This window comes from Dinoponera quadriceps, unplaced genomic scaffold (genome assembly GCF_001313825.1).
Source record: "Dinoponera quadriceps isolate SergipeBrazil2010 unplaced genomic scaffold, ASM131382v1 scaffold566, whole genome shotgun sequence".
Lineage (NCBI taxonomy): Eukaryota > Metazoa > Arthropoda > Insecta > Hymenoptera > Formicidae > Dinoponera > Dinoponera quadriceps.
The window spans coordinates 4218527-4245710 of NW_014555972.1; the positions used below are offsets into that span (position 1 = coordinate 4218527).

General features: G+C 45.8%; 6 protein-coding genes across 14 annotated transcripts; 2 read left to right on the top strand and 4 right to left on the bottom strand.

The window, feature by feature from the left end:
- Positions 1–36: 36 nt before the first annotated feature.
- LOC106746187 lies at positions 37–8435 on the bottom strand. 3 transcript variants are annotated; one of them, XM_014622473.1, is made up of 6 exons: positions 8103–8435; positions 6061–6296; positions 5244–5405; positions 4907–5114; positions 4082–4277; positions 37–3798 (listed from the first exon to the last, which is right to left on the bottom strand). In XM_014622473.1, the coding sequence occupies exons 2-6, from the start codon at positions 6241–6243 to the stop codon at positions 3606–3608; spliced, it is 942 nt and encodes a 313-aa protein (XP_014477959.1). In that variant the 5' UTR covers positions 6244–6296; positions 8103–8435; the 3' UTR covers positions 37–3605. The 3 variants fall into 3 exon arrangements, with proteins under 3 accessions (XP_014477959.1, XP_014477958.1, XP_014477961.1); XM_014622472.1 differs by lacking the exon at positions 8103–8435 and adding an exon at positions 7535–8003; XM_014622475.1 differs by lacking the exon at positions 8103–8435 and adding an exon at positions 7414–7492 and having other exon boundaries at positions 65–3798.
- On the top strand, positions 7578–14217 carry LOC106746188 (general transcription factor 3C polypeptide 6). The gene is made up of 4 exons (XM_014622476.1): positions 7578–7661; positions 12661–12878; positions 12954–13212; positions 13279–14217. Exons 2-4 carry the CDS (start codon positions 12720–12722, stop codon positions 13452–13454), a joined length of 594 nt encoding a protein of 197 aa, XP_014477962.1. The 5' UTR covers positions 7578–7661; positions 12661–12719; the 3' UTR covers positions 13455–14217.
- On the bottom strand, positions 10150–11683 carry LOC106746190 (protein transport protein Sec61 subunit beta). Its single transcript, XM_014622481.1, has 3 exons — positions 11409–11683; positions 11066–11265; positions 10150–10880 (listed from the first exon to the last, which is right to left on the bottom strand). The coding sequence occupies exons 1-3, from the start codon at positions 11409–11411 to the stop codon at positions 10793–10795; spliced, it is 291 nt and encodes a 96-aa protein (XP_014477967.1). The 5' UTR covers positions 11412–11683; the 3' UTR covers positions 10150–10792.
- A 114-nt stretch (positions 14218–14331) lies between the features above and the next one.
- On the bottom strand, positions 14332–21582 carry LOC106746183 (amidophosphoribosyltransferase-like). Of its 6 annotated transcripts, none has more exons than XM_014622464.1 (10): positions 21262–21582; positions 21020–21155; positions 19360–20166; positions 17709–17930; positions 17218–17510; positions 16800–17049; positions 16294–16530; positions 16074–16201; positions 15598–15819; positions 14332–14701 (listed from the first exon to the last, which is right to left on the bottom strand). In XM_014622464.1, the coding sequence occupies exons 4-10, from the start codon at positions 17920–17922 to the stop codon at positions 14429–14431; spliced, it is 1617 nt and encodes a 538-aa protein (XP_014477950.1). In that variant the 5' UTR covers positions 17923–17930; positions 19360–20166; positions 21020–21155; positions 21262–21582; the 3' UTR covers positions 14332–14428. The 6 variants fall into 6 exon arrangements, with proteins under 6 accessions (XP_014477950.1, XP_014477952.1, XP_014477955.1 ...); XM_014622466.1 differs by having other exon boundaries at positions 19351–20166; XM_014622469.1 differs by lacking the exons at positions 19360–20166; positions 21020–21155; positions 21262–21582 and adding an exon at positions 17614–17708 and having other exon boundaries at positions 17218–17341; positions 17421–17510; positions 17823–17912.
- A 127-nt stretch (positions 21583–21709) lies between these two features.
- Positions 21710–25128, top strand: LOC106746186 (multifunctional protein ADE2). Its single transcript, XM_014622471.1, has 6 exons — positions 21710–21806; positions 22389–22727; positions 22863–23206; positions 23285–23560; positions 23817–23961; positions 24057–25128. The coding sequence occupies exons 2-6, from the start codon at positions 22394–22396 to the stop codon at positions 24221–24223; spliced, it is 1266 nt and encodes a 421-aa protein (XP_014477957.1). The 5' UTR covers positions 21710–21806; positions 22389–22393; the 3' UTR covers positions 24224–25128.
- LOC106746184 (probable Xaa-Pro aminopeptidase 3) lies at positions 24658–27161 on the bottom strand. 2 transcript variants are annotated; one of them, XR_001374579.1, is made up of 5 exons: positions 26974–27161; positions 25869–26801; positions 25409–25771; positions 25081–25318; positions 24658–24951 (listed from the first exon to the last, which is right to left on the bottom strand). XR_001374579.1 is itself a non-coding variant. In XM_014622470.1 (5 exons), the coding sequence occupies exons 1-4, from the start codon at positions 27020–27022 to the stop codon at positions 25146–25148; spliced, it is 1518 nt and encodes a 505-aa protein (XP_014477956.1). In that variant the 5' UTR covers positions 27023–27161; the 3' UTR covers positions 24658–24951; positions 25130–25145. The 2 variants fall into 2 exon arrangements, 1 of the variants encoding a protein (XP_014477956.1); XM_014622470.1 differs by having other exon boundaries at positions 25130–25318.
- Between the last annotated feature and the right edge of the window lie 23 nt (positions 27162–27184).

The following is a 27184-nucleotide window of genomic DNA, read 5'->3' on the forward strand; positions in this document are numbered from 1 at the left end:
TGTATAGTGGAGAGTCGTAAAATATTTCACCCTCTGTCCTCTTCCCCCTCCTTCCAGTTCCCCGTTCCTCTCCCGTCCCCCCCTCTACCTTCCACCACCCGCGATCCCTTTGCTCTGTCTACCCCCCTCGACGTTTCTTTTTTCCAGCGAGGAGAGGCACAGGTAATTTTTTGATCTCTTTTTTCTCTTGGTACTCTCTCGGAACGCTGTGCTGCCCAAGTATTTTATTGAATACGAATTTTTCGGACGTTCAAGGAAAAAGAAAAAAAAAATTACCTTGCGTGTAATACAAAGTGTCTTTCATGCATCGAAAATCGACATTTGATGTATAACGGGAATTGAAGTTTTTCTACGACGCTGCGCACGGCAGCTGAAACATATTCCACGAAGACACAAGATATATTACATTTAAGTAGCTTACTATATTATTGATAACGATTATGAATCACGTAAAGAAAAAACGGTAAACACGGAAAAAAAAGAAAAAGAAGGAAGAAAGGATTAGCGGACGATGCTGTTTATACTTAGGACGGCGCAAATATGTTTTCACACACAACACACATACTCATACACACACACACACACACACACATACACCTGTGGTTACATTATTATGGATTATTACGTACGAGTAAAATAATATTAAACTAGATGAATGGTGAGAGAGAGAAGAAAAAAATAAACATTCGGACAAGACCATAACGTTGCAAGCACAGTAGGTAGACACCCAATACAGTAAGATTATTGTAAGAGGAATATTAATAATTATTATAATATGATGAATTTATCCTCGGCGCTATACATTTCATTGTCATTATTATATCACCATTTATTAACGATATACATACGAACAAATAAAATGTGTTTATAAATATAAAGCGAACTTTATGGGATTTGTTAAAGCGTTCATTGTGCGATCCACCGTTCGACCTCCGCCGCGTCGCACCCGAGAGAAAGAGAGAGAGAGAGAGAGAGAGAGAGAGAGAAAGAGGAGAGACATTGTCAGAGTGTGACTTGCGTTCGATATTATCGTGTGTATCGTCCGACGTATTCGAAATGAAAATGCACAACCATTAAAGGAGTCGATCGTTCTTTATTATCTAAACTTTGAAGACTTACAATAACAGTGAAGAAATGGAGAAGTAACATCTTTTAGATCGTCGATCCCCGAGGGAGATCCGTCTCGCTCATCGCGTCGCTCGTCTGCGTTATTACTCCAAGTGTGCGTTCCGCTCATCGTCGATTTCTCTCGTAATTTATGTACTTTTTATCTTTGTCTCGTATCTCTTATCAGGACGTGTTCTATTCTCGGCACAGATATGTTTATTAATATTGCTAAGATCTCAATAATACGATTGAAAGCTCTCTCGATTTTCAATAAGAACGGGACACACCCGTCATCTCGAATCTTCCTAGAGATTGGACGAGAGCTCATTCGCGCTCTCTACACATTGTTGAAACACGCCGCTTCGTTTCGACAAGGTGAAGATTGCCGCGTTTTCTCTCCCTTTTTTTTGTGTTTTTACGTCTACGTGTTCACGACAATCACGGCCCGACTTTTTCTCGCTAATTTCATGTGTTACTAAGTCTCATTTACTTCTAATTTCTCCTAATGGGCATGCCTAATTGTGATGAAAGCAGCACGTCGATGATTCGATCGACGTTGGGCCGGATGCGTGAAAGAGAGAGAGAAAAAGATCGGTGAAGAAACGACAGTAACGTGGCTCTACCATCTTGCGAAGGCACATCCCGGGGGAAAAATAATTATATATAATTATATAAAATCATATATGAATTTTGCCCATATATGTGGTTACATATATGATCATATATATCCATACGAAAAAAGATGATGTTATGTCATTTAATTAAATGTCATGTGCTGTCAGAAGCACAAGTAGCCGGAAGCATTTACTTCGATTGTTTTGTAACGGTATTTTCCCGTTGCAGACATACACGGATTATATATTATAGTCATATATGAGCAAATTTGATGTATGATTTTTTTCCCCGCGATGGTAGACGTCACCGTTGTATCGGTGCGTCGCATCTAAACACGTCTACCTCGTAAAAGCGTCCTATGTGACGCGCTAACGGAACGAGCAGCAATCGTAACGCGATGAGATTTCGGTTGCATTCGCTCTCGCTCCTGCTGCGATGTACATTGTTTCTTACTCGCTCCGTACTTCGGCGAGAATCGGAATACTGTCTTTCCTTCGGCCAATCGTTTGACTTACAACGAATCCGCACAGTGTCAATCGTCAGATCGTTCGTTATAATCCATGCCGACTTTAGAACTTTGTCGCTATCAATTAACGAAGTCAATTAAGTTAAGAACGCGAACTGTCGTTGCTCTTTATTCCCGGTATCGTAGCTAACGAGCTCGAAGCTCGATTAGATTTCGATTTTGTTCATGCGTTATTTAAGATAGATAGACTTTTCTCTTGTTAGTCAACAACAAACGTGAAAAACGAATGACAGCCTAATCCGCGTCAGCGAAGATCGCTTTTAGAGCATCGTGCGCGCACAGTCGGCGGGTTAAATGTTGCAACACTTTTTCGAGCAAGTTTCGCTAAGCGTTTCCTCACATATGATCTATTCTTTATAGATGAACCAGCTGCACTAGTTTGCGCTAGTTCTACTTTTCTCTTTTTTTTTACACAAAGTTACAACTATATATTTGTTTATCTTTAAGTTCCGAAAGTGTGCACTAGTTCACCGACAAAGAACAGACCCAGGCAGAAGTGGCGGGCTGCGAAACTCGTCGGAGAAAGAGCGCCTCGATCTTTAAACCGCCGACTGCGTATCCTCGTATCGTTGGTTCTCCAACCGGCGGCTGAGCGCCCAGAATACACAGAGCGACACGCCTTGGCGCCTCGGAATCCGAATTCGCCACTTCGAACACGAAGTACATCTCGTCTCAAGCTAGTCGATTCTGCATTGTTAAAAGAATAATTCAAATACGCGCGTAGAGATCAGATTGCCATCCCGGCGACTTCGTCGTGCAGGAGGGACGCTCGAATTGGTCAACGGGCCAACTTTTACAATCGATATTCGTACAACATCGCTACAAAAATAATTTTTCTCTCCTCCTTCTCCTCCTCTTCCCTTCCTCCTCCTATTTCTTTCTTTCTCTCGTATCTGCACTCCTGTCCTGCATGAGAAGTCACCGTGAAGAAGTCACCGCTCGCTCGCTCTCAACGGCCGTCGCGCGCGGCGGGGACTTTCAGGACTTACAAAAATAATACTTCGCCTCGGTGATCCGTTCTATCCTGAAGAGAAGGACCCGCTTCGCGAACGGTGTCCGTCCACAATGCCACAAGTGACTCGGTAGCGCTCATTTGAACACGCTCGCGCCGCGACACCCCGTATAATATAATGCCGACGCCATGAGAGGGAAACGTGTGTCCGTGGAAGGATCGCGAATCGGCCATGTCAGGATCATAGCATAGTAGTTGTTCGGAAAGGACAGACAAGACGGGGGGGAGGAGTTGTCGCGCCAAAAAAAGCGGCGGAAGGCGCGCTCAGAAGGCGGTACTGGCCGTGGTTGTGGTCGTCGTGTGCACGCCGGACTCTGAATTCGGTCGTCCGGCGTGTGGTTACAGCTACGTGGACGCTGCCAAGCTGATGGACGTCGACTCGGTGACGGCCGAGCGCGGCTTCGCGTCCAGGGAGTCGTACAGCGGGAACTCGCAGCACAGGATGAACTTGAGGAATCGCGGCACCTCCACGTAGATCGACGGCGGTATCGGGATCAGCGGCGACGTCGACTGCTTGTAATAGCGGTACTCCGCGTTGCTGGAAAAGCCCCGAGTGGAAATTAAAACAGTTTCATCTCAACGCTAGCTCGATCAGCCCATTTTGAACGTTGAGACAGCGGATACGTGCATCGTTGAGGGAGATTTCACTCGAGAGTTCAAGTGACTCCGGTGATTATTTTACTTTTTGAATGAGATTTCACTCGCGAGCAGGAGCTCACTTTAATTTCACTTTGCGAGGGAGCACATATCGAAATTCGCATCTTTCACCGGCGCGAACTCCCTCCCTCCCTGCGCGATGTGATTCCCCGCGATATACTCACTCCCGGTATCTCTCGTCCGACGCTTTCTCCAACAACGGCATGCCCGACAGGAATAAGATGATAAACGTGGTGAAGATCGGCGAGGCGATAGCCACCCATTCCGCGCCCTCAATCACGTTCAAGGATATCACGAAGATTCCCCACCAGACGACGATTTCGCCAAAGTAATTCGGGTGGCGCGACAGTCTCCAGAGTCCTGGAAGTGCCGAAGGAGCGCTCTAAGCGGCATGTATGATGTAATTTAACTCTAGTTTGGTTATTCGCGGGTCGCATTATATATGTAAACGTAGAATTATTTTTCTTCAAGTACGCAAAATGTTTTATTTCTCTCTCTGTGTAGAGTCAATATTTATATCTTCTTTTAATCCTTTAAATTATCTATTTTGACACTTAGACTGCCACTTTACGCTCAATCCGAGCGACAGTTTTAATAACTGAAATAGGAATAATTTTATGGACTATTTATAGAGATATTAAATGGAAACGACCCGGGAATAGAAAGATCATGTATGAAATTTGCCCATATATGACTATATATATATATATATATTAATTTATGTCCACAACTAAAAAATACTGTTGTTTACATGTTATATGCACATGATATCGACATTTAATTAAATGATGTAACATCATTTCTTTTTCGTATGGACATATATGATCATACATGTAACCCACATGTATGGGCAAAATTCGCGTATGATTTTATATAATTATATGTATAATTATATGTTAAATGTATAATTATAATCATATATAATCATCATATAATCATATATAATCATCAATTTTTTCCGGGGGTAGTCGCCGAGCGACTCGCCCTACCGTCGTTGCACCACTTCCCGTTGTTCACCGGGTCCTGCTTGAAAGCGAACTTCTGCAGATCGGCGTAGGTCTCGGCCAGGAAGCCGATCACGAACATCCCCGTGCCGGCGCTGTCCAGCGTCGTCATGGTCTTCGGGGCGGGCGGTATCTTGTGACGCGGAGAATTAATAATTATCACAGGCAGACTGACGACGTACACCCACACGGCCTGCGAAACCATCGAGTCACTTCGGTATCTATCGCACTCTCGTAGGAAACGGATCGGCAAATAAATCATCGTCGGGTCGTCATACATATTACCGGTGATTTTTGATCCACGTTTCGCAGATCGTCTCACCTGGAACGTCCAGAACACGGCGAAGCGGATGACGTTGCTGCGCCGATCGTCGAATCTCTTGTCGCGACCTATCTTGACGATCCTGTACAGGAGATACCCGGACAGCCGCACGCCCCACACGCACACGAACACGGTCACCATGACCTGCCGGCTGTCGTACGTCTAGCGTAGGAGGAAGGACGCAAGGAGGTATCAGTGCTGATGGATTAATCTCTCTACAGGGCTCAGCCCTAACGATCAGCACTACAATTATGGAGTTATTTTGCATTTATCTCGTCAAAAAAGCAAAGTTAAGATAAATGCTGAATCTCTTACAAACAGTTACGTTTCTTCTTTAGAGGCGTTCTTTGTGTGCAAAAAGAAATCAATTTTATCAGGATCCAGAGTTTCGGCGAAAAATCTTTACTTTCAAATCACTGCGCGCGTTGTTGTTGCGCAGGTTGTACAACATGTAGCAGGCAGGCAAGCTACTCGTCGACGACGCAACGATAACGACGTTGTGGTTGGAAGTTACAGAATAGGCCTGCAGTGGTCCACGTGTTGAGGGTCGCGTGTGCCGGATAAAACGAGCGCCTCGTCCATTCATGGGAATCAAACGCGATCCTTCCGTCTTATTTATAATCCTCCTCACGACTCCTCGGTCCCTTCACGATCCGCAAATAAAATCCCGAGCGTATCCGATCCTCTCGGGATTTTATCTTATAGGCGCACCGCTATGTGCATGCACACACGTGCGTCACACGTGCGCGGCTGAGAAGCGAGCGAGAGAGAAAGAGAGAGAAAGATAGAGCAGAGCCGGTTTATAATATTAGAGTACCTTGCCCACTTGACCGAGAAAGAAAGTGAGGAGGGCGAGAATGATGAAGTTGGTGCCGCCGGCGAAGTCCGTCAACTTGTCCAGTTGGAAGGTCGCGGCGATCGTGAAGAAGATCAGCTGCATGCCGACCGTGACGATCGCGCTCACGGCGAGGTGATCCTCGTCCAGAATATCGACCGCCATGGCCGCGGAATAATCGCCAATCGCCCTCGGGACGCGACTGATTACCTCGAGCTCTGAAACGCGTTCGTGCCGTTGCGATTAGGCGAGATCCCCGTGAAATGTCCCCGGGTGAAGGCTCCGACACGGGCGGCAGGTCGGGTAAATGTTTCACCCAAACTCGAGGTGAATTCTTAATTTATGCAGGTTACTCGAACTCAGAGCGAATTAAGATTCCACCCTCGACATGATTTTCACCAAACTCTGATTAAGCCACTGAGAAAAATCGCCGATACACGAATTTTCAATTGTGTAATTTCCTTTAACGATAATCGAAGAGTTAATAATTTCTACCTTCGTATCAGTATGGAGCAGATAATAGTTGAAACAGACAGCGATTTTAAATTGTCGATCAACTTAATCAGAAATCTCACGAAAAAGTCGACCCTAAGTTTGATCGAAGCATTCGCTCCTGTGATTTTCCGTACGACGCTATTTCCGCGATTCCGTCGCGCGAATAAGCATTCGCTCCGAGAAAAACTCGGGCCGAGGGAGAGAGAGAGAGAGAGAGAGAGAGAGAGAGAGAGAGAGAGAGAGAGAGAGAGAGANAGAGATTAACGATATCGTGAGAGACGCCGGGAAACCCGAGTGAAAACGTTGCCTCGCGCGAATTTTCCGCGCGAATCACGCGCGAGAATATCGACGGGCCGAAGGCGTGACGAGCATGATCGATGCGACTCCGTGCCGCCGTCGAATTAATCTCAGCCGATCGCTCCGGGAATAAATAACGGCGGTTCGCCGTATATTAACTCCCAGTTGCAGTCTTCGCACTTCCGCATTGCGGAGAACCCGACGACGACGGGCGTATCGCGTCGATGATGATATGCGCCCGCGTTTCGCGCCGAATCTCCCGCGCGTCTCTGATCTCGCCTCGACGATGCCTTCATGATCGATTCCTCCCCGATGATGCACGCACCGATCGATTACGCGGGATTACGTAATGCATCGATGAAGACGAAATGATATCGAAACGTATCTCCGATATAGAGAGACAGATAGAGAGAAAGAGAGATAGAGAGTGAGAAAAAGAGAGAGGGAAAGAGCGAGAGAGAGAGCGCTGTCGCGTATTTGGCAGCAAGATTTTGCATAATTTGAGAACGGTCCAGCGTGAGCAGTTTACAAATTTGAAATTACCTCGAGCAGCTGCTCTCCCTCTCCCTCCCACCTCTCTCTCTCTCTCTCTCTTGCGAAACGACACAGGATATAGATCCGCGGAGTGTGAGAGTGAGTGTGAGAGCGCACGCGGTAATTCTACCTTTATTACACTGGAGAGAGAGAGAGAGAGAGAGAGAGAGAGAGAGAGAGAGAGAGTGTTCAGTGTGGGGTGTTGGGGAGCGACCAAACGAGCACTTCGTGAAGATGATCACGCGCATAAAACGAAGGTAAGCGCCGTGTCGAACACCCTTAGCCCTTGAGTACTCGTAAGCCTGGCTTGAGTTATTGAATCGTTGCGTAACGATTAATATCGCCCGTGGCTCGCTCCTCATCCGCTTCTTCTTCTTCTCGAGTCGAGCCCGCCGAACCCGCAACCTCGAGGTCTCTCTCTCTCTCTCTCTCTCTTATACGAGAGTGCCGATCCGGCGAATTTTTACGCGGATCACACACAGCGCGCACAGGCCCGTTTACACAATTCGAGAAAAGCCGGGGATCCCCCGAGAGGTCCTCGCCCGTGCTATCGTCTACGCGCCTCCACCGCGTCGAGAGCGCGAATGCGCGCGCGACTGGGCTCGCATTCACGAGGGGAGAAGAGAAGAGAGTAAGAGAGAGAGAGAGAGAGAGAGAGAGGCAGAGAAAGAGAAAGAAGAGCAGAGGGAAGCTTTTACCTCTCTCGGGGCGAGCCGCATCGTCGTGAATGAAGTCCTTGGGCGCACGTTGCCTCGTCCCGCCCCGACGACGACGACGCTCCGCTTCGCCTCGCTCGGCTCGCCGACGGCGAGAGGCGCGCGAGGAGAGGACGAGGAGAAGGCGCACGTGAGAAGTGCCGTGTGTGCGTACACCGGAGGAAGATCGCGCACTCTCGCACGGGAGATCACGTGTGCGAGTCGCTCCTCCGCGGACGCTCGCACCCCCGCACGCGCTCTGCCGCTCGTCGATCGCGAGAGACGCGCTGCTGCTGATGCTTCTTCTTCACCTCCTCCGCCCTTTCGTTCTCCCTCCGCGTCCGCTGCGGAATCGCGCGCTCCCCCTCGCCCTCCGCCGCCGCGGCACCTCCCGCGATGCGCGCACACGTTGTCCCTCCTCCTCTTCATCTTCGCTCTGCTCGGGGAACCTCGGGGGAACCTCCTCAGGAAGACCGACTTTGACATCATCCTGGGGACGCCGCTAAGCCGCGCGTGCCGAGCGGACTGGAAGTCCTGCCATGCGCTTCTCGGCGGGGGTTCTTTCTTTCACTTGAGGCAAAGGTACCGATACCTGGACACGCACCTGGCTCTGGACTACTCATTCTTGTTGTTCTTGGGTTTTAAATATGAATATTCAAGCAAATTTCGCGTGTATTGGATTTACACGGGTATTTTGTGTTGAAAGATCAAACGTTCGTATTTAGAAACCAAAAATCGACAAAGACGTCCACAATTGGAGACGTGTCCAGGCCCTTGATACCTTTACCTTAATCGATACTTCATTAACGAAGACAAAATTGTTACATTGTGCCTTAATTTGCATGGAGTCTTTCGTACAGATCGGTACTTCCCTCTTTCATCCGGGATCGAAATTACAGTAGAATAGAATTAATAATGATATTGCTTCCAAAACAAAAGACACAAATCGATATCGAGTCTAATTTATCATCTATTATCAACCTTTTCTTTGCGAAATAAGGGCATGTGATGATACAACTGGACTTGTGTCGACATGTGTTTCCTGCTAAATAACATACTCGTTCTTTCCCTTCGTCTCCTCCTGATCAACCCTTATTTTTCCTCCCACCTTCGACTTGTCCTTTTCCCCGCCTGACATGTCATTTCCTCTTCCACCCTCGCACGGCATTCGATGTAGACGTGCGATTTCCGCTTGAATCCCAATTTAACTGCTCGTTTGATGCGTGTTTGTCGCGGTGTATCCTCGCGTCCACCTCGCGCCATGTCGTTTCGTCCGGGAGTGTCGCATTGAAATTCAGCTCATCGAGCTGGGAATCAATATTATATGCGCCGGCGCCTCGCCGGAGATGCCCCGTTAGAGATACAGTACGGAAAGCTCCTCGCAGAAGCGTCGATTTACATATTCGCGATTTATATAGTTCCCTGATAAAAACGAGTTCTCCTATGCAAAGCGAACGACGAACAACGGTTTGTCGACAAAGAAGCTCACGTCGAATCATCGTAACGATATTTTGCTTAATGCCTGCTTAAAAGATTACTAGGGTATTATGTAGACGTGTTTAATTTAATCGCGTCAATTTTAATTACTCATTAACGGATTATCGTTCGCCCTCCTCGGTAAAGAGAATATTTCACGTGTTGTGATTACATCACGTAAGACGCTTAATACAAATTAAAGTGGATAAATTTACCAATTGGACGACATAAAAAAACTGTAAATGCACCTGGCCCTTGACAACATGAGAACTTAGCACAGAGTGTCTAATTTTTTTTACAAAATTTCTAATAGGTTTATTTCATTTTCTCGATTCGAAAAGAGAAAGTAGATCTTTCATGGTATTCAAGAAGGTTATTAGATTTTCCTTCGCCAAATCTGCAAAGTTGGAACTTTGCACATAACTGTCCAGAAACATAGATTGTCAATTATCAAAATTATTTGATCACCATTAATAGAATATATTTAATGTGAGAGAAGAAAATTGATACGAAGAAAGCAAACAGGTGATATGAGAGGACAAAAGGACAAGAGACAGAATAAATTACATTTGAGTTTACAGGATAAAAATAAGTCATATTTACTTCAACGATCTTGTAACAGTAATATTGCGAATTACTAGAGGCTTATAAAAGTTAATAGAATTTCTGGCTTTCTTTCACTGATAGCAACAATGATACATGCCATGTTCCATCATCATCATCAAATATTTATCATCATTATCCTTTCCGCCATATTTCAGGTACTCGCCTGATCAAGATGACTCATTTCCGGAGTCAGTGGAATTATTGACGATCAGACGAGCTTTCGCAAGCCTCCAATAAAATTAAATACTTTCACATACTTTCTCACACGATACACATAAATGTGGAATTATAAAAGAAAAAAGTATTCCCCCCTTACAAGTCTACCTTGTTCGCAACTTTAGTATATTTCTATTCATGTAATGATACCTCTAACTTGCAATGATTTTTATGAGTGGTTCTCACGATGATATACATATTCACATATGCTCGGTAACGTACACGCGCACTTTAAGATACGTGCTTCGAAATTATATCACACATATATATCAAGACGTACATATTTGAGTTTAATATCGGTGCGTCATTCACTTCACAAGTTGCATCGCCCAGTTACCATCTGGTTTTTCCAGTTTTTCTTTCGCCGCCCATCCTGAATCACATCGTATTTAACTCTAGTTGCGGGTGTACTTGCCCCAAATATGAAGCATGAACACAGATGCAATGAATAAGAGAGACATGACGAGCACTGGCACAGGACCTCTGCAATCGCAATGTTTGATCCAAATTAAATATATGCGGGCATTACGACTAAATACGTCAACAATTTATAGGAATCTCATTTTGCTAGTTTATGCAATTTGCGAGAAACTTGTTGCCTCTCAACGACTGCACGGACACATATGGAACGCGTAACAACGTTACCGGGAATTTGAAATTCTACTTACACTTTGATACCCGGTGAATCGTCCGTGTAGAATTTCCACATGCCGCCGGAACTCGTGCCCGTGCTCCTGTTTCTCGTCGAGCTGTTCGCCGACACGGTCTTCCTCTGTCTAACGGTACCGCTGCCACCTGTTCTCGGCGCTATCGCTTTGCTGGGCGACCGTCCAACGGAGCCCACGGAGGCGGCACTAGGTGCGGCAGGCTTTGTTCAACACGAAAAAGAGAAAGAGAAAAAAAAAGAAGGGCAGGAGTTAATGAGAAAATCAGCTGTCAGAAATGACGTAGAGGAGACGAAGCGATCGTCTCGAGTAATTGTCAAATGTTCGTCGGTCGAATTGTGCTCACCATGGTTTAGAATCGATCTCGACGCGCTCGCGAATCACGAGAAGATCCTTTCCCGCTCGATGAATGGGTGCCGCCCGTTATTGGGAAACGTGCCAAGTGTCTGCCGACGACGGTACGTTTGTTCTGGTTTCGGTCAAGACGCACTTGCTGCAGACACGACGGATGCTTGACGGACAACTCATCAGACGCAGGCTACGCTACGCGAGGAACGAAAGTACTCACGAAAGACGATTCGAACGCACACTGGCGGTGCGCCACGGAGAGTACGGGACAACGTGTTCACGCGTGTGTATCCACGTGGTACGCGACGAACACGTCACCGTTGGCGGCCACGTTGACGTTACATCTCGCACTGTGACCGATCATTCGCTAAAATTGGACCAATCTTTGCCGACTTTTCATCGTATTTTGTTGTAACGACATATTCGTTAACAAAATATACGTAAAAAAGTTTAGTTTTCCCTATAAAACATCAGTATCACATTTTTGAGTCAAATAATTTTTCCCTCTGAAAACTCAACTGAGAGACGAGGTTTGAAATTGAGCGGTCGACATTTTTCCTTTAATTCGAAATATTTTGACGAAAATTAACGACAACGTTAATATAGCTAACTTGGTTAAAAACTAGAGACTTCAAGCTTTAAAGTGCTTCTTGAACGATCTCCATAGCGTTATTTTTACGAAAGTTATAGCTTATTGAATTTCGCCTATGTTTTTTATTACAATGGGAAGTACGTCTGATCAGCCCTTGAGTCATATTACTTGCGAAATAGAAGTACACCATCGTTTAGTCGTATCACGACCTCATTTTCTCGTTAAGTATAGTAGCGATTCGTAGCGGAGATTCTGGAACTGAATTACAGAAATAACGGGTCTAATAATTTCGTAAACTCGTCAGACCCGTTATTTCTGTAATTCAGTTCCAGAATCTCCGCTACGAATCGCTACTATACTTAACGAGAAAATGAGATCGTGATACGACTAAACGATGGTGTACTTCTATTTCTCAAGTAATATGACTCAAGGGCTGGTCAGACGTACTTTCCATTGTAATAAAAAACAGGCGAAATTCAATAAGCTATAACTTTCGCAATAACGACACAGCACACGCCATTCAGATTCACGAATTTTACAATTGCAAGGCTGCTTCCTCTTGGACGTAGCCGTTACGTGCTTTCGGTTGGTGCGTTATTCCTTCCGCTAGACTACAGTTTCTACGGTAACCGCGTCTTGTTTCTGACATTTACGCAAGATACGTGTGTGAAAATATACGTCGATCGCGAAGGTTACCAGTAACGATAAACAACCAAGATGCAGTCCGACGATGATTTGCCCGAAGACGAGGAAGAGATACTCGTGTACGTGGAATTCGAGGATCTCGTTGGCAGCAACACATTTACTAAGGAAGATCTTCAACTAGATATGACAGGGATAGATACAGAGCACCCGTTAATGCAGGTCAATGGACGGGTATGTTGAAGGAAGACACAGTAGCAATGTAAGTTACAGTTTATTTATTATTGACCTCTTGCTTTGTATTTTTAGTATTACGAGGGTACTTACGAGGATGCCGTCGGTACGTACATGTTCTTCGAGAAAGACGACGATCCGCATGTGGACGACGCTATATTTGACAAAGTACCGACTCTCAAGTATTTTGCCAAAACCAGAAAGATGTTGAAGATGCAACGAGTCTTTGCAAAACCGAGAACAGAGATCTTTGGCAATCCTGAAATCAATAATTGTATTCCAAATATCGACATGCTATCGCAAGCTGGGGTACCGCCGAAGTATCAAGAAGAAGGTATGGAGTTTGCTTGTCTGCTTATGTACTGTGTGAGCAAATTGAAATTAATTTTTCATGTTACAGCTCTACAATTTTGGGATATACTACGCGACGAGAATTTGAAAGAATTAAATGCATGTTTGGAGAAGCAAAAAATTGTAGACGAAGAAGCATCCAAAGATACCACGTCAGATTTGAAACTTGGGGGAAACGTGTCGCCTGGAACGTCTGAAAATAAGGAAGAATCAGAAGATACATGAGAATGTAGGAGTAGAATTTTATTTATTTGAAACAGTAAGCAATTACGTTATTCATTAATATCCTTATCACTAGTCACCGTAAAGTCTGTATATTACGCTAATCTTGGTAAGTTAGTGGTTTTAAAGTAAAAGTGATCGAGATTGCACCGTCTTAACCTTATTATAATTTTACATTCCCATTCCTAACGATGGTCGTAGGTATATTTTTTTTATACGATCCTGATCAGTTTATTAGATTTCACCTGCATTATTTATATTCTGTTTTCACATTGTGAAAAATAAAGTGTATAGTTAGTAACTGTTGTTCAAAGAAGCTGTGCTTCTCCTTTCTATCTGTATCTCACTTTTATCCTGCCATTGCTCATAGATACATGGCTCAAATAGAGATAGTTTATACATTTGTACTATGAATATTTGTATCGCATGCAAAGCTGCTGAGTCTCCGGCTGTCTTGGTCGCACATCCGGATGTCACTTTAATTTGGAGATCGATTAAACCGAACCAATTGAAAGAGCGACGAAGAGAGATCACGAACGGAATTGATCATATTTTTTGTTGCGTCGTCGTATTTATGTCAGCCTTGAAGAACCATTTATTCTGCTTTCTTTTTGCTTCATGCACATATCTGTAACCACATGATCGAAAGTCCGTATCTCCTCCCCCCCCGTGCGCGTATAAAGAGAGAGTCGACATGTTATGAAATACTGCATTGATGAACCAGGCGTAGTCTGTATATATATATATATATATATATATATATATATATATATATAAAAGACAGTACATTAACTTATCTAAGTTTAATGCTTATTTTTTACACACAGTAACAACGAATTGCGCTTTGCGAGATTCCGATGTGGCAGCACACTGTAACATGAACCTCTCAGTCTGTCCGTCCGTTTGCCTATCTGAATTACGTTCTGTTCATGTTGCGTTTCGTTTATTTCTAGAATCGACGTCACATGTCGTCTGCTTCACCAGTCGAGGTCGCCGGGGAACTCGTCAGGATACTCTCCCGTCAAGCAGGCGGTGCAATGGCCGATGTAGTTGCTCTCGCGATTGTCCATACGATACCTCACCGCTTCGACGAGCCCCTCCACGGAGAGGTACGTCAAACTATTCGCCCCCACGTGCTTGGCTAGCTTTACATTGTCGAGCTTGTTCGCGATCAGCTCCTCCCTCGTCGGGATATTGATGCCCATGTAACACGGATACTTGAGCGGTGGGGACGCTATTCTAACATGGACCTGCAAAAGGCGATCGTCGTCACAATAGTGCGTCATCATAATAGTAAGCGAGAAACATTAAATCGATCTTTTAGAACATCGATTTTACTTGGATTTTGCAAACATTTTGACATAATATTTTCAAAATGTTTTTAAACTGTTACTTCATGATATATTATATTTTTAAATATTAGAATTATGGTGTAGAAACATTATTTTTCATGCTTCGGTCAAATATCGTCAACGGTAACGTTGTGTTAATGATTTCTTGCTTACTGGGTGAATACAGCGACGATTAAACATACGGAAGATTCCATCAACGCACATCTTGTGCGTGAAATTTTATGTACAGTCGTCATGTGTGCTATACTATTCTCTGGACGAAAGATTGCGCGATTTCCAGCCTCATACATTAATCACAAGACTGAAGATCGTATAAGTAACTCTAATTGTAATGACGGTTATAATAGCTCTGAATATAATGGTTTTGACCTTGCGTGTTTATGTGTAAAGCTAGTTTCACACAATGTAACAAATGCAGGCGAATGTAGGCGAACGTTGGCGATTATATTCATCACGTATGTTGGGCGAATACATTTGCCACATCGTGTGGAGCGGGCTTTAGACATAAACACACAAGGTCAAAAGCAAATCGCGTAAAATGTTCGACCTAAAGAATGGTACAATGTATATAATGCCGATTGTATATCCAAGAACCAAAATATACGACGGCACGACGAAATTGGCCGCGTTCAGTAGAATGTTTATTTTGTAACCGCTGAAAGTTTTCTGGGCTGAGATTGGATTATTCTTTTAGATGGTGGAGGAATAATCCAATTTCACAGAAAACTTCCAATATTTGTAAAATAAATCAATTCTGTCGAACGCAGCTATTAAGGCAAGCGCGAGGAACTCACCTCTTTGGCGCCGGCGTCGCGTAGTAACTTGATGATCGGGCCGATCGTGTTCCCTCTGACGATGGAGTCGTCTACGAGGATGATTCTTTTCCCCTTCACGTTCTCCGACAAAGCCCCAAACTTCTTGGCCACACCGAGCTGGCGCAACCGTGTGCTCGGCTGAATAAACGTTCGTCCGACGTATCTGTTCTTGCAGAGCACCTCCGCGAAGTTGATCTTCGACTGCAACGCAGAGAAGAGAACTTCGATAAGTCACGTAGGCTCAGAGTGGTCCAATTCAGCCAATTGACTGATGCGATTGGTCAATTCCGTTAAGATAGATGCGAGCCGAACTCGCATCGAATTAACAGTGATTCGATTCGAACGATTCGCACATCTCTGGACTTGAGTGAAATTCAGCACATTTACATGCGCAATACTGTTCTTTCGTTTGTCTCTGGCCAGGCGTTTGCCTGAGTTCCGAATTCGGTACTCACCTGTCTGGCGTAGCCGTGTGCCGCCGCGGTCCCCGATTCCGGCACGGAGCTCACGATGTCAGCTTCCACCGGTGATTCCATCGCCAGTACTCGTCCGCATTGCATACGCACCGAGTACACCATTTGTCCTAACGCAGAAAAATCAACACTCCGCTGAGTGTGCCCTTACCCGCCAACTCTCGCAGCTGGCGGTTTTCCTACCGATTATCATTGCGTTTACCTTCAAAGATACTATCGCTCCGCGCGAAGTAAACATACTCGAATATGCAAAAGGCCTGCGGTCTTTTGTTCGGCCTCTCCACTATGTCGATGGTCTTGATGCCCTCTCGGGTCAGTTCTACTATCTCACCGGGGAACACCTCGCGGACGTATCTCGCGCCGATGCTCAAGAATCCGCAGGATTCCGACGAAATCACCCAGCCTTCGGCCTCGTCGTCGTCATCGGATTCGTTACTCGCTGTGATTTGAATTAGTTCGTCTTACACTTCGTACATCACATGGTGAAACGGAGAATATAACAAAAAAGAATACCGACAAATGGGAAGCAGAAAATGACAGTGCTAAATGCATACGTACACAGTCCCTGTCCACGTTATTCTTTTCTTCTCTTTATCTGTATTCTATTAAAAAGTCAAAGTGCGTCTAATAATACGGCCAGGGAGTGTATAAACGGGAAGTATCGCAAGCCGAGACACCGACAGTGTCCGACGGTGGTTTAATGCGTACCCAAGTTGCCGATCGGCACGATCTTGCCCAGGCAGAGAGGTCGATTCCCGTAGGGATCTCGCACACCGTAAATTTTGTCCCTGTGCATGATAACCAGGGAGTACGATAACGGTGCCAATTGCATAAGATGCTTGATACGCGCGGGCCAATCCGGCCCGTTGACCTCACCCTCCGGTGGATTCAAGCAGAGCGCTTGTGTTATCAATTCGGAATCCGAGTGCGTCGACAGGCCGACCCCTCGGCCTAACACCTATGAATATACGCATGAGAAGAATATTGGGATTAGACGCATTAACGGCGCGGTGAGAGCGGCGCGAAGTAAGTGACGCGCGAGTATACATCGAGCTAATTAAGGAGAGAGAGAGAGAGAGAGACGACCGGCAAAAAGGAGCATAAAGATTTTCTCATTCCATATTACCATTTTTCGCAGTGACTCTGTATTTACTAACTCTCCATTGTGAGCCACTGCCAACGCACCATGCGCAGTGTGGACCACGAATGGCTGGCAGTTGACTTCTTCGCTAGCTGCGCTCGTGCTGTATCTGGTATGACCAATTCCGAGATTCCCTTTGAGCTTTTTCATATTTTCATCGTTGAAGATACTATTGATCATTCCCATACCCTTGTGAACGTGGAATGACTTCGAACAGACCCCCTCGCTCGTCACGATGCCGCCGCTCTCTTGCCCCCGATGTTGCAAGGCCACAAGACCTGCGAATCGAATTCAACGTGATCTTCCTCACACCCGCACGATACAACATACGTTATACTTTGACTCGTCCCATTTTTATATATCCATTCTTTCTCTACTCACGTTGACATCCTTCTCTCTGCTTTTGCGTTATCTTCCGATAATATTTCCGCTGATTCGCGTCAGAAAGAAACGTGAACACGCACAAACTTATTTACCTAAACAGATAATTTGGCCGACGTCAATGTGCGATGGCCAGTCCCCAGCAGCGATACATCCAAAAACACCGCATTCGTGACTGAGACCGGTGAGGCTTTGCCCTCTGCTCTCACCTTTGCTACGTGGCCTCGTACATTTCGACGTCTTTTCCATCGACAGGCGAGACATTGCTCCGGTGCATTGCTTGGTATCTTTATCGCAAGACGTTTCCATGATGCAATCTATAAAGAGACCGAGATTCAACCTTTTCGTTTGTTTCTTACCGGCAAATCTCATGATAGAGCGTCAGCGAATCGTGAGGTCAGTGGAAGATGACACGATGATTGAGTTACACTCGTTATTATCGCAATCCACCAGTTGGCCTTTTTTATCAGTATTTCTCAAATCAGACGGTCGGAAAGTTTCCTTTCATAAGCAGCAACACACATAGTGACATCCACACGCAATAATTTCCAGTCACAAAATGTGAATGTGGGAAATCTCTCAATGTGGGAAATCTCTCACGGAGATACCACCGACAATGGAAAATTCTGTATATTACTACTCGACATCTGTGATAATTTTGTGACAGATACCAATCTGAACCAGTGGGATATTGTACGTCCCATCACGAGACACTTCTAATGGATTCTTTCGCAACTGTACTATCTACGTATTATCTGTAATGCCCCTATAAACTATTGACCCCCAAGCGAGCTGATAGAATTGACATATCGTTTTATTTGTCGAACGTTTACAACTATATTTCCTCATCGTGCGTTTGCTCAATCTGCGATTTCGTAACTGATTTCATCATCCTGTGCGCTGTGTTGACAGCACGAATATCGGGATATATAGAACGGTTGTGCTTGTATTTATAGCAAATTAATCTCCTACGTCATACACGAGATCGCGAAATATTTTCCACGCGATAGGCCGATTTTTTCCACTCGCGAGAACTGTCAACTGCCTACGCACGCATGCAAACGTGACGCAGTTTCTCCTTCTTCCTCTCTTCATCGAACCGCATCACACGTGGACGCGCTAATCAATGCGCTAATTAATGCGCCATCATTTTCCTATGGTCGTAAAAAGTACCGATAGATATTTCCATGTGGGATCACAGAAAGCGTTCGCAGGAAAATAAAAAAAATGGACAAGATTTTTTTAGTCAAATCGAGTACTACACGCTAGCAGGGAGTTCGAAAGGGCGATAAAGTATCACGCGCTGATAAGCGGTTAGTTTTCCTGCACACGTGTTCGATGAGTATGCGGCAAAGTAAATTGCCGGACGGCCTCCGGCAGTACAGCAAGAGGCATTAATTCAGAGATCCAGTCTATTCACGTTCAATTGACATTCACACGCATTCGCGCACCGGTTACAATTTCCAGTGATATTCGAGAAATGCGCGCCTCCTCTCACTTTCGCAACTTATCATCACACGTCTCGACTCCTTCGTCCTATGGAAAAAAAAAAAGGGAGAAAAAGAACTAGCAACACTCTACAAGATGCAGGTGTGTACTCGTGAAGGAACGATTGATGCGCGTCGCCGTAAGAGCGTGTGTACGAATCGCTGTAATTGAAAGAGCAATCGACGAGAGAAAAGAAAGAAGAGAGAAATTGAGAAAGAGAGAGAGATTATTGTGTGACTGACGGTGCACCTTACTCACGTGGGCGTGTATATCCCGTGCGAAGTGTGTCCAGCGTCCGTTCAGTGCGTCCTCGGGGCCGAATAAACGTCTGTCCGTAACAAAATGTGTTCCACTGCGCGTTCCAAAGCTCGAATGGCGCGAACGGCGGCGCGAGCCAATGAGGAACACGCGCCGTTTCCCGGGGGGGCTGATGCTCAGCCTATTAACTTTTGCTCCTTCCTGTAAAAAGGGGAGTAGGAAGGTGGAAGAACGTGTGGTATACTCTGCGCGTCTCTTGCGGAGAAGAATGCCGATCTCTCTCGGTGGACGAGGAAAAAGGGCCCTTCGCGTCCTCCGTCTCGTCTCACGCGATCTCCGTAGTCGTCTTTGTCATCGGGAAGCGTACCATATACTTTAAATACGGCGGATTGTGCAAGCAAGTGGATTGCTAAACAGCATTTTGCGTCGTGGGGCGACTTCCGAAATCAGCTTCTCACTTCTCACGTCGTGATAACCCGATAACGTGGCGTCAATTATCGCCGTCGAGATCTACGAATGAATCAATGATCTGTGCGTCGTATTGCACAAATCTCAAGCGTAATCTGATTGTTTAAATTTACAGCAAGTCAGTCCTGTAAATAATGCGTCTCTTTTTCCCCCTCTCTCTCTCTCTCTCTCTCTCAATGACTTCACTCTCTGGGTTCCGAGTTGACGAAGCACCGATAACAACGGTGATAGAAATTGATCTTTGATGCGGTGGACGAAAATATGTTGTTTACCCCACGCGAAGAATATTTCTCCGTATCTCCTCGTATTTTTCCGTATCGGAGAAATCCTCAATCATATCTGAAATATTACACATTAGATTTACGAGTCATATCTTAGGGGTCTTTACGGTCAGAGGATACACAGTAGTGACGAAAATGCTGGAAGTAAAATATTACATATCTCGATTGTCCGCGGATAAACCCAGTAAGCTAGAAATTCTTTCGTTTTTAACGTTAACATAACGTTACTACATGATATTTTATATGTAACATGTTTTTAAATATGTAGTTCTTTATAGGAAAATTAACTTTCGTTCCAAGCAAATTTTTTATTTAAGATATATATTCGTTGAAAAGTCTAACAATCGTACTTATTAATCGAAATATTCGTTTCTTTGGAGCATGCCAATGATAAAATTTGTTTGGACGCGATAAAATTTATTCAATTTGAAAAAATCTCTTTCTCAGTGCGTTGACAATATTTGATCGAAACATTAAAATAATGTTTCCACGCGCCATAGTTTTAACCCTTTGCACTCGAAGGCTCCGGGGCGGAGCCATTTAAAATTTGTCTTCAAACTCGAGGACTCCGCTATGGAGACAATGCAAATAGCAAGAGCGGAATATCCTATACACAATAGTTTTTACGATTTGTCTTCGTCTTCATGTTATGAACTGAAAGTTATTTGCATTGTCTCCATAGCGGAGCCCTCGAGTTTGAAGACAAATTTTAAATGGCTCCGCTCCGGAGCCCTCGAGTGCAAAGGGTTAATATTTAAAGATATAATATCATCAAGTAGTAAGAGTTTAGAAACATTTATAAAATATTACTTCAAAGTATTCATAAAACCCACGTAAGATCAATATTTTAAAAGATTGACTTGATGTTTCTCGCTTGCTGGGAAATTTCGTAATCCTGCTCGAATACATACCTGTTCAAAACTAATATCTATTACAATCTCCCGTGACAAATAGGTAAGTTTCGTGTTCTCCTCGGAGCAACAGCTCACATGCCAAAAACCGCGTGGCGAGCCGAAGGACACAGGGTTCAAGGGGAATAACAAGATCCTACAACAGATACCGTGTGAATTTCTTCCGCTAATGGAGGAGAGCGTGATCTCTTTCTCGGATGCATTTTCTACATTCCTTTGCGATTTTCTCCGCTCCGTCGTACCTGGGTGCATGCTTATCTCGCGCTCTACGTTCGGGAGCGGATCTCGATATCGCGAAGGGAAAGGTCACGCTGGATCACACGCTTTCGTTAGCCGTGAAAGCCGAGACACGATCACTCGTGTGATGCGTGAGAAATTTTACGAATCGGCGCTGCTTATCGCGCGATCAACATACTGCCGGCTGATCCTCCAGGACGCTTATTATCACGCCGGAATTTTTTTCTCCTCGTACTGACTCGTTAAACATATATTTCGCTATCTGTATCCATCCAGAGGCGCCGCTGTATCTTCGTCACGACGACTTTACGAAACGGTCTTCGTCGTTGCAATTGCTCTTTACCGGCGGCCGTGGCGATGTTCATCCGCGTGTGTGATTTCCGACCAAAAAGAATAATAAACGATAATATCACGGATCGCTCGAACCGATCGACGATTGGCTGCGGCTCCCGCGCGTAGTGGGGACCGCGCTGAAGAAACGAATATACTCGAAGACCGGGCAGAGATTGAACTCACTCAAATAGTAGACATTAAAGTGGCGGATTGAATGGTGAGTTCGGAATAGTGCGCGATAAAAGGTTACTACGCCCTATCGCTCGGATAGAGCAGTAATTTCGGCTAGAATAAATAGCATACTTCTGTGTATATTTGGTTCTAGAATTGGGCTCTACAGTTAGGTTAGGTTTGAGATCGTGTCGGATTTAATTTCTCGTTGCGACGGATAATTTCTGAATTACAGTTTGTAATCTTGCGGAAATCGTTGTTTAATTTAATCTGTCGATATGTACCTGTCGATATGTCTATGATTTTGTCGCGTGATAATGCAGTTATTTGAAACACCGGTCCTCGACGACCGACTTGGTACCATAAATATGTCGGAGCAACTACTTGTTGCTCCGAGCGAAGGTGTTCGCCCCCCCTTCCTTTTCTTTGCGGAGTCGTTTCTAGTTACGCAATCAATAGTCGTGTGACCTACGAAATGAATACCAAGAAAGAGGGAGGGAGAGAAAGAACATTTGTACACTTATGACAATTCTAAAACTGGATAACGATTCGTCAATATAGGATATATCATCAGCATGATTGCATTCAAATTTATAATACACTGACGTATTATTTTCTGTTCTTACAGCAAATATGTCTGGCGAATTTAAGCTTGGGAAGCTGATCATTGAAGGCAAGACCAAGAAAGTCTATGAACTTCTGACCGACCCTTCATTGTGCTTGCTAGTGAGCAAGGACCGGATTACGGCTGGAGACGGCGCGAAGGCCCATAACTTAGAGGGGAAAGCTGAGATCAGCACGACCACCACTGTGAAGGTCTTCAAGCTGCTCTCCGAAGTCGGTCTGAAGACGGCATTCGTCAAACATGGCGCTGAGAAGTCTTTCGTGGCGAAAAAGTGCGACATGGTACCGATCGAGTGGGTCACCCGAAGAATGGCGACCGGTAGCTTCCTGAAGAGGCATCCAGGTGTGTCTAAATATACATAGTCCCTGTCTATATTATATAGACGCACTTTGATTCTTTAATGGAATACAGCACATTCAATTCCCAGGACCGACAGGATCAGTCGGGACACCCTGTACATCCGTGATTATTTTCCAGGAGTCCCGGAAGGATACACGTTCAACCCGCCTCTACAAGAGACGTTCTTCAAGGACGACGCTAATCACGACCCGCAGTGGTCCGATCAGCAAATCATCTCGGCCGGTTTCCGAGTGGGCGGCGTGAATATCACCAGGAACGAGGTGGACATCATGAAGCGCACCGCTCTCGCCGTCTTCGAGATTCTCGAGAGAGCCTGGGCCACGCGTAACTGCGCCTTGATAGACATGAAGATCGAATTCGGCGTAGACACCAACGGGGAGATCCTTGTCGCCGACATCATCGACAGTGACTCTTGGAGGCTGTGGCCTGCCGGGGACAAAAGATGCATGAAAGACAAGCAGGTGAGAGTTTCGTCGGGCCGCCCCCGTGCCGACGTAGCGTCGTTTCCAGGTCCACCTAATCCGTGTCTGTCTCACCAGGTGTACCGGGACCTGCGCGAAGTGAAGCCGGAAGATCTGGAGAAGGTCAAGATCAACTTCCGATGGGTGGCGAGCGAATTGGACCACTGCCTCGCGCGACCCAGCCCGCTGATCGTCGTGCTCATGGGCTCGACGTCCGACGAGGAGCATTGCCTCAAGATCGCGAAGCACGCCGCGGCATTGGGCCTGAGAACGGACATCCGAGTCTGCAGTGCCCACAAGAGCACCGTGGAGACCTTGAATATCCTCGCCGAATACGATAACTGCAAGGAAAAGGTACGACACGCTGCAGCGCGACGTTGCTCACGATCATTGCCCGTGACGCGATAACGAGCGGAGATAAACTGGTATATCGAGAGCGCCCGCGTTGACCCGTCGAAGTGGTCCGTCGTTCGATCATGCGGCGCTCGATCGCGTGTGAGGCTCGTTAAGAACGATAAAAAGCAACGATAGCCTTAGAGGGCTCACATTTATTTCTGTTTATCGCGAGTTTTTTTCTTTTCTTTTCTCTTACTCTTCCCTCTTTACATAGGTGGTGCTCATAGCAGTGGCCGGCCGTAGCAACGGCCTGGGCCCAGTGCTGTCAGGCAATACCACCTTGCCTGTCATCAACTGTCCGCCTTGCAAGCCGGACAGTGCCGCACGAGACGTGTGGTCCTCGCTAGACGTTCCCTCGGGTAAGTATACCCCGCCGACGGTGTTACTGCTCGTCGCAACGATCTAACAATCCTCTTTCTCGTGAAAAGCCGTAAAACCGACATTGCACTTGCAGGACTCGGCTGTACGACGGCCTTGCATCCGGAGACCGCTGCGATCGCCGCTGCGCAGATCCATGCGCTGGACAATCACATTGTGTGGTCTCGTTTGCGGACGAAGCAGCTCGCGAACTACGTCAGTCTCAAGCAAGCCGACGTCAAGATGCGAGAGTCCCACGCCTGAGATCACCGAAATCGACGCGTCGTAAATGCCACGTCGTTGTACGCAGCGCGTTAACAACGTTGCGACATACCGTCACGCATAATTGCATTTAAAGGCCACTTTATCGTCTATTATTGTACACTTTCTTTCTTTTTTACATATTGGCATATTAATTTGTATACTTGTCTTTGGGATATCACCTCGGGCAGAGAGAGTGATTGGTCGGATATTTTTTTTCTTTTCCTCCCTACTTTGTAAGGTATTCTAATGATATTGTACTGGTCACGCATACGATTGCGCATGTATGTCGCAGAATTATGTACAGCCCTGACCGATTAAGAATATCATTACGATTGTGCCGTGGATCGCGACACCGGCGAGTTTTATCGCACATCAATGATCACGTTAGCTCTCTTCATCTACACCCTGTTGTTGTTGATTCTGGTGATACTCTATTGGTTCCAGGTATGTAATATTCATCTGTTCCCGCTCGAACAAATCTTCGAGTAACGGGAACCGTCCACCGAATGAATTCGAGACGAGACGCCGTGCATTGCGCAACTATAAGGAAACCAAGAAATGAATAGGAGAAAATTCGGATTTTTACACATACATATGTGAATGTATCTATACGCACATTAGCATAGACGGAACCCCAGCGTTGCTCTTAGCATGAGGTAGATGGATATTATGCGAACAATTGAATTTGAAAAGATGTATGAACTTCTGCCGTATACGCGTGATCTTGTCTGAAAGGGAAAGAAATCCGGTGTTCGAGATCACACACGATTGTACCAACATGTATGCGAGTAATACATACGTATTACTGCGCGATACGCGCCATAACGATCAGCGTGCCTATGTCTATTTATACTCACACATATACTTTTTCCTAAAAATTTGAATAAAAAAATATATCGCGCCTACACGTCGTGTATCGTTATCAACATCCTTGATTCTGGCTCGCCAACGCTTGAATCTCCGCCACCTCCTTCGGGCAGTTTTTCGTCAAGACTTCCGCCCCGTTCTCCGTCACCAAGACGTCGTCCTCTATGCGAATACCCAACCCGTGAAAGTGCGGCGGCGCGTAAGGATTGTTCGGGCTCACGTAAACACCTGGTGGCGCAGCACACGAAGGAACACGTAAGTTAATTCGCAAAGTGATCCTGCGGATACGCACGTACGCGGATAATGCTCGAATCGTACCGGGTTCTATCGTTATTATCATTCCAGGCTGTATCTGTATACTCCTGGATATCTTCCCGGTGTCGTGCACGTCCATTCCCAGATAATGACTCACGTGATGCGGGCAGTACGTGCACGCGGCAGCGAACACTTTGTCCTCGGTGATGGTCCTCGGTATCAGGCCGACATCCCGCAGTTTCTCTCCCAGGAGGGTGCACATGCGATGGTACGTGTTGTCCAGCGACGGCATTTCTTTCAGGCCCTCTATCAGATCCTTTTGTAGGTCGAGCACCACTTCGTAGAGGACTTTCTGTTCCGGTGTGAACTTGCCGCTAATCGGCCACGTTCTCGTTATGTCGGACGTGTAGCCATGGTATTCGCAACCTGAAGAGTACAGACGAAGGTACAGAAGTAATTTTCATCGAGGAATCCTGATAACAGGTAGCCCGTGTATTCAATGTACGTATATTTCCGTTCATACCTGCGTCCATCAGAACCAAATCGCCACTTTGTACAACTTGATTGTTACTGATGTAATGTATTATGTTCGCATTTTTGCCCGCCGCCACGACGGGAGGATACGCCAGGTACTCGGCCCCGTGCATACGACACTCGTAATCGATAGTGGCGAACAACTGATGCTCGCTCATGCCCGGTCTCGAGGCCTGAATCGTTCTTCGAATGGCCTCGGAGGCGATCTCGCAGCTCCTCCGCATCAGATCGATCTCGCAAGCGCTCTTGATCAAGCGGGCTTGGTGAAACAAGGTCTTGGGGGAGGCGAATATTTGATTGTCCGTCAATCCGATCAACTGGCACAGTTTCTTATGTAAGATCGGCTGAACAACGTCAGCATTGTCGTACCAAACGATAGACTTCGCGTCTTTCTGCAGGAGCGAGGCGAGGAACTGCTCGAATTGCGCAACGGGTAGAGCGTGATCGGTGCCGAACATCTCGGCCGCGATGTCGACGCCGGTTCTTGGACCATCCCATAATTCGGAATGTTTGTCCCTTGGTCTCACAAACAAAACAGACGAAGATCTATTCTCTTTGCACGTGAGCACCAAGACGCTGTCCGGCTCTTGGCATCCGGAGAAGTACAAGAAGTCGGTATTTTGTCGAAAGACATACGGTATCTTGTCGGACATGTAGACCTTGGGTGACGCGGGTATGACGACGATTTGTTGTCTGTTTTTTGCGTTGTTCTCCTGTACGATACTTTCTACCAGCTTGGAGCGTCGTCTCCTAAATTCCTGCAGTGATATACCTGGTACTACCTCCCCGTGCTTCATTAAGTGGGGATGTGTCGTCGGCGTCGGTTGCCCGCACATCGAAGGGGACCTGCGTGTACATTCTCGCGCTGCCGGATCGCTCTTGGCTGTCGTTCCCGCTGACAACTGCGCCAACAATTGATAACCTAAAATTGCAACATATCGACGCTGGTGAACGTTGATGATATTTTTGAGTGCATAAAAAATGTCCGATTCATCGTGAGTCTCTAACTATACAACGATGAATCTTTTATTAATATAAAATTGTGCATATGATGCTGACTTTATGAATATGATAATAATAAATGTACTTCTCACCGAATTTACATGGATTATATCTTAGTGAATGTTTTACGCTACTGAACATATTTCCGTCGAAATGTTTGCGACGCAGTCCTCGTGGATGCTCACTGCTGGCTCTTGTTAATTTATAACTCTATCTACAACGAGTGTACTGGCACAATTTGCGGCGCCTGATGTAAAACATAACCTGTAAAGCCAGCTCTCCGTGTGGTTGGCCAATCGGCTT

Excerpts from the sequence above, each read along its gene's own strand:
- LOC106746188 (XM_014622476.1), top strand. The coding sequence starts at position 12,720 with ATGCAGTCCGACGATGATTTGCCCGAAGACGAGGAAGAGATACTCGTG. Across the intron at positions 12,879-12,953 it reads TAATGCAGGTCAATGGACGG|TATTACGAGGGTACTTACGA; the intron begins GTATGTTGAAGG and ends TTGTATTTTTAG. Across the intron at positions 13,213-13,278 it reads GCCGAAGTATCAAGAAGAAG|CTCTACAATTTTGGGATATA; the intron begins GTATGGAGTTTG and ends TTCATGTTACAG.
- LOC106746190 (XM_014622481.1), bottom strand. Across the intron at positions 10,881-11,065 it reads GATTCACCGGGTATCAAAGT|AGGTCCTGTGCCAGTGCTCG; the intron begins GTAAGTAGAATT and ends TTGCGATTGCAG.
- LOC106746184 (XM_014622470.1), bottom strand. The coding sequence starts at position 27,022 with ATGTTCAGTAGCGTAAAACATTCACTAAGATATAATCCATGTAAATTC. Across the intron at positions 26,802-26,973 it reads ATATAATCCATGTAAATTCG|GTTATCAATTGTTGGCGCAG; the intron begins GTGAGAAGTACA and ends TTGCAATTTTAG. Across the intron at positions 25,319-25,408 it reads GATAATAACGATAGAACCCG|GTGTTTACGTGAGCCCGAAC; the intron begins GTACGATTCGAG and ends CTGCGCCACCAG.
- LOC106746186 (XM_014622471.1), top strand. The coding sequence starts at position 22,394 with ATGTCTGGCGAATTTAAGCTTGGGAAGCTGATCATTGAAGGCAAGACC. Across the intron at positions 22,728-22,862 it reads CTTCCTGAAGAGGCATCCAG|GAGTCCCGGAAGGATACACG; the intron begins GTGTGTCTAAAT and ends ATTATTTTCCAG. Across the intron at positions 23,962-24,056 it reads CTCGCTAGACGTTCCCTCGG|GACTCGGCTGTACGACGGCC; the intron begins GTAAGTATACCC and ends TTGCACTTGCAG.
- LOC106746183 (XM_014622464.1), bottom strand. The coding sequence starts at position 17,922 with ATGGAAACGTCTTGCGATAAAGATACCAAGCAATGCACCGGAGCAATG. Across the intron at positions 17,050-17,217 it reads CAGAGTCACTGCGAAAAATG|GTGTTAGGCCGAGGGGTCGG; the intron begins GTAATATGGAAT and ends GTATATTCATAG. Across the intron at positions 16,531-16,799 it reads CGTGCCGATCGGCAACTTGG|CGAGTAACGAATCCGATGAC; the intron begins GTACGCATTAAA and ends TTCAAATCACAG.
- LOC106746187 (XM_014622472.1), bottom strand. The coding sequence starts at position 7,766 with ATGAGGAGCGAGCCACGGGCGATATTAATCGTTACGCAACGATTCAAT. Across the intron at positions 4,278-4,906 it reads CGGGAAGTGGTGCAACGACG|GACTCTGGAGACTGTCGCGC; the intron begins GTAGGGCGAGTC and ends CGGCACTTCCAG. Across the intron at positions 3,799-4,081 it reads TCGGACGAGAGATACCGGGA|CAACGCGGAGTACCGCTATT; the intron begins GTGAGTATATCG and ends GGGCTTTTCCAG.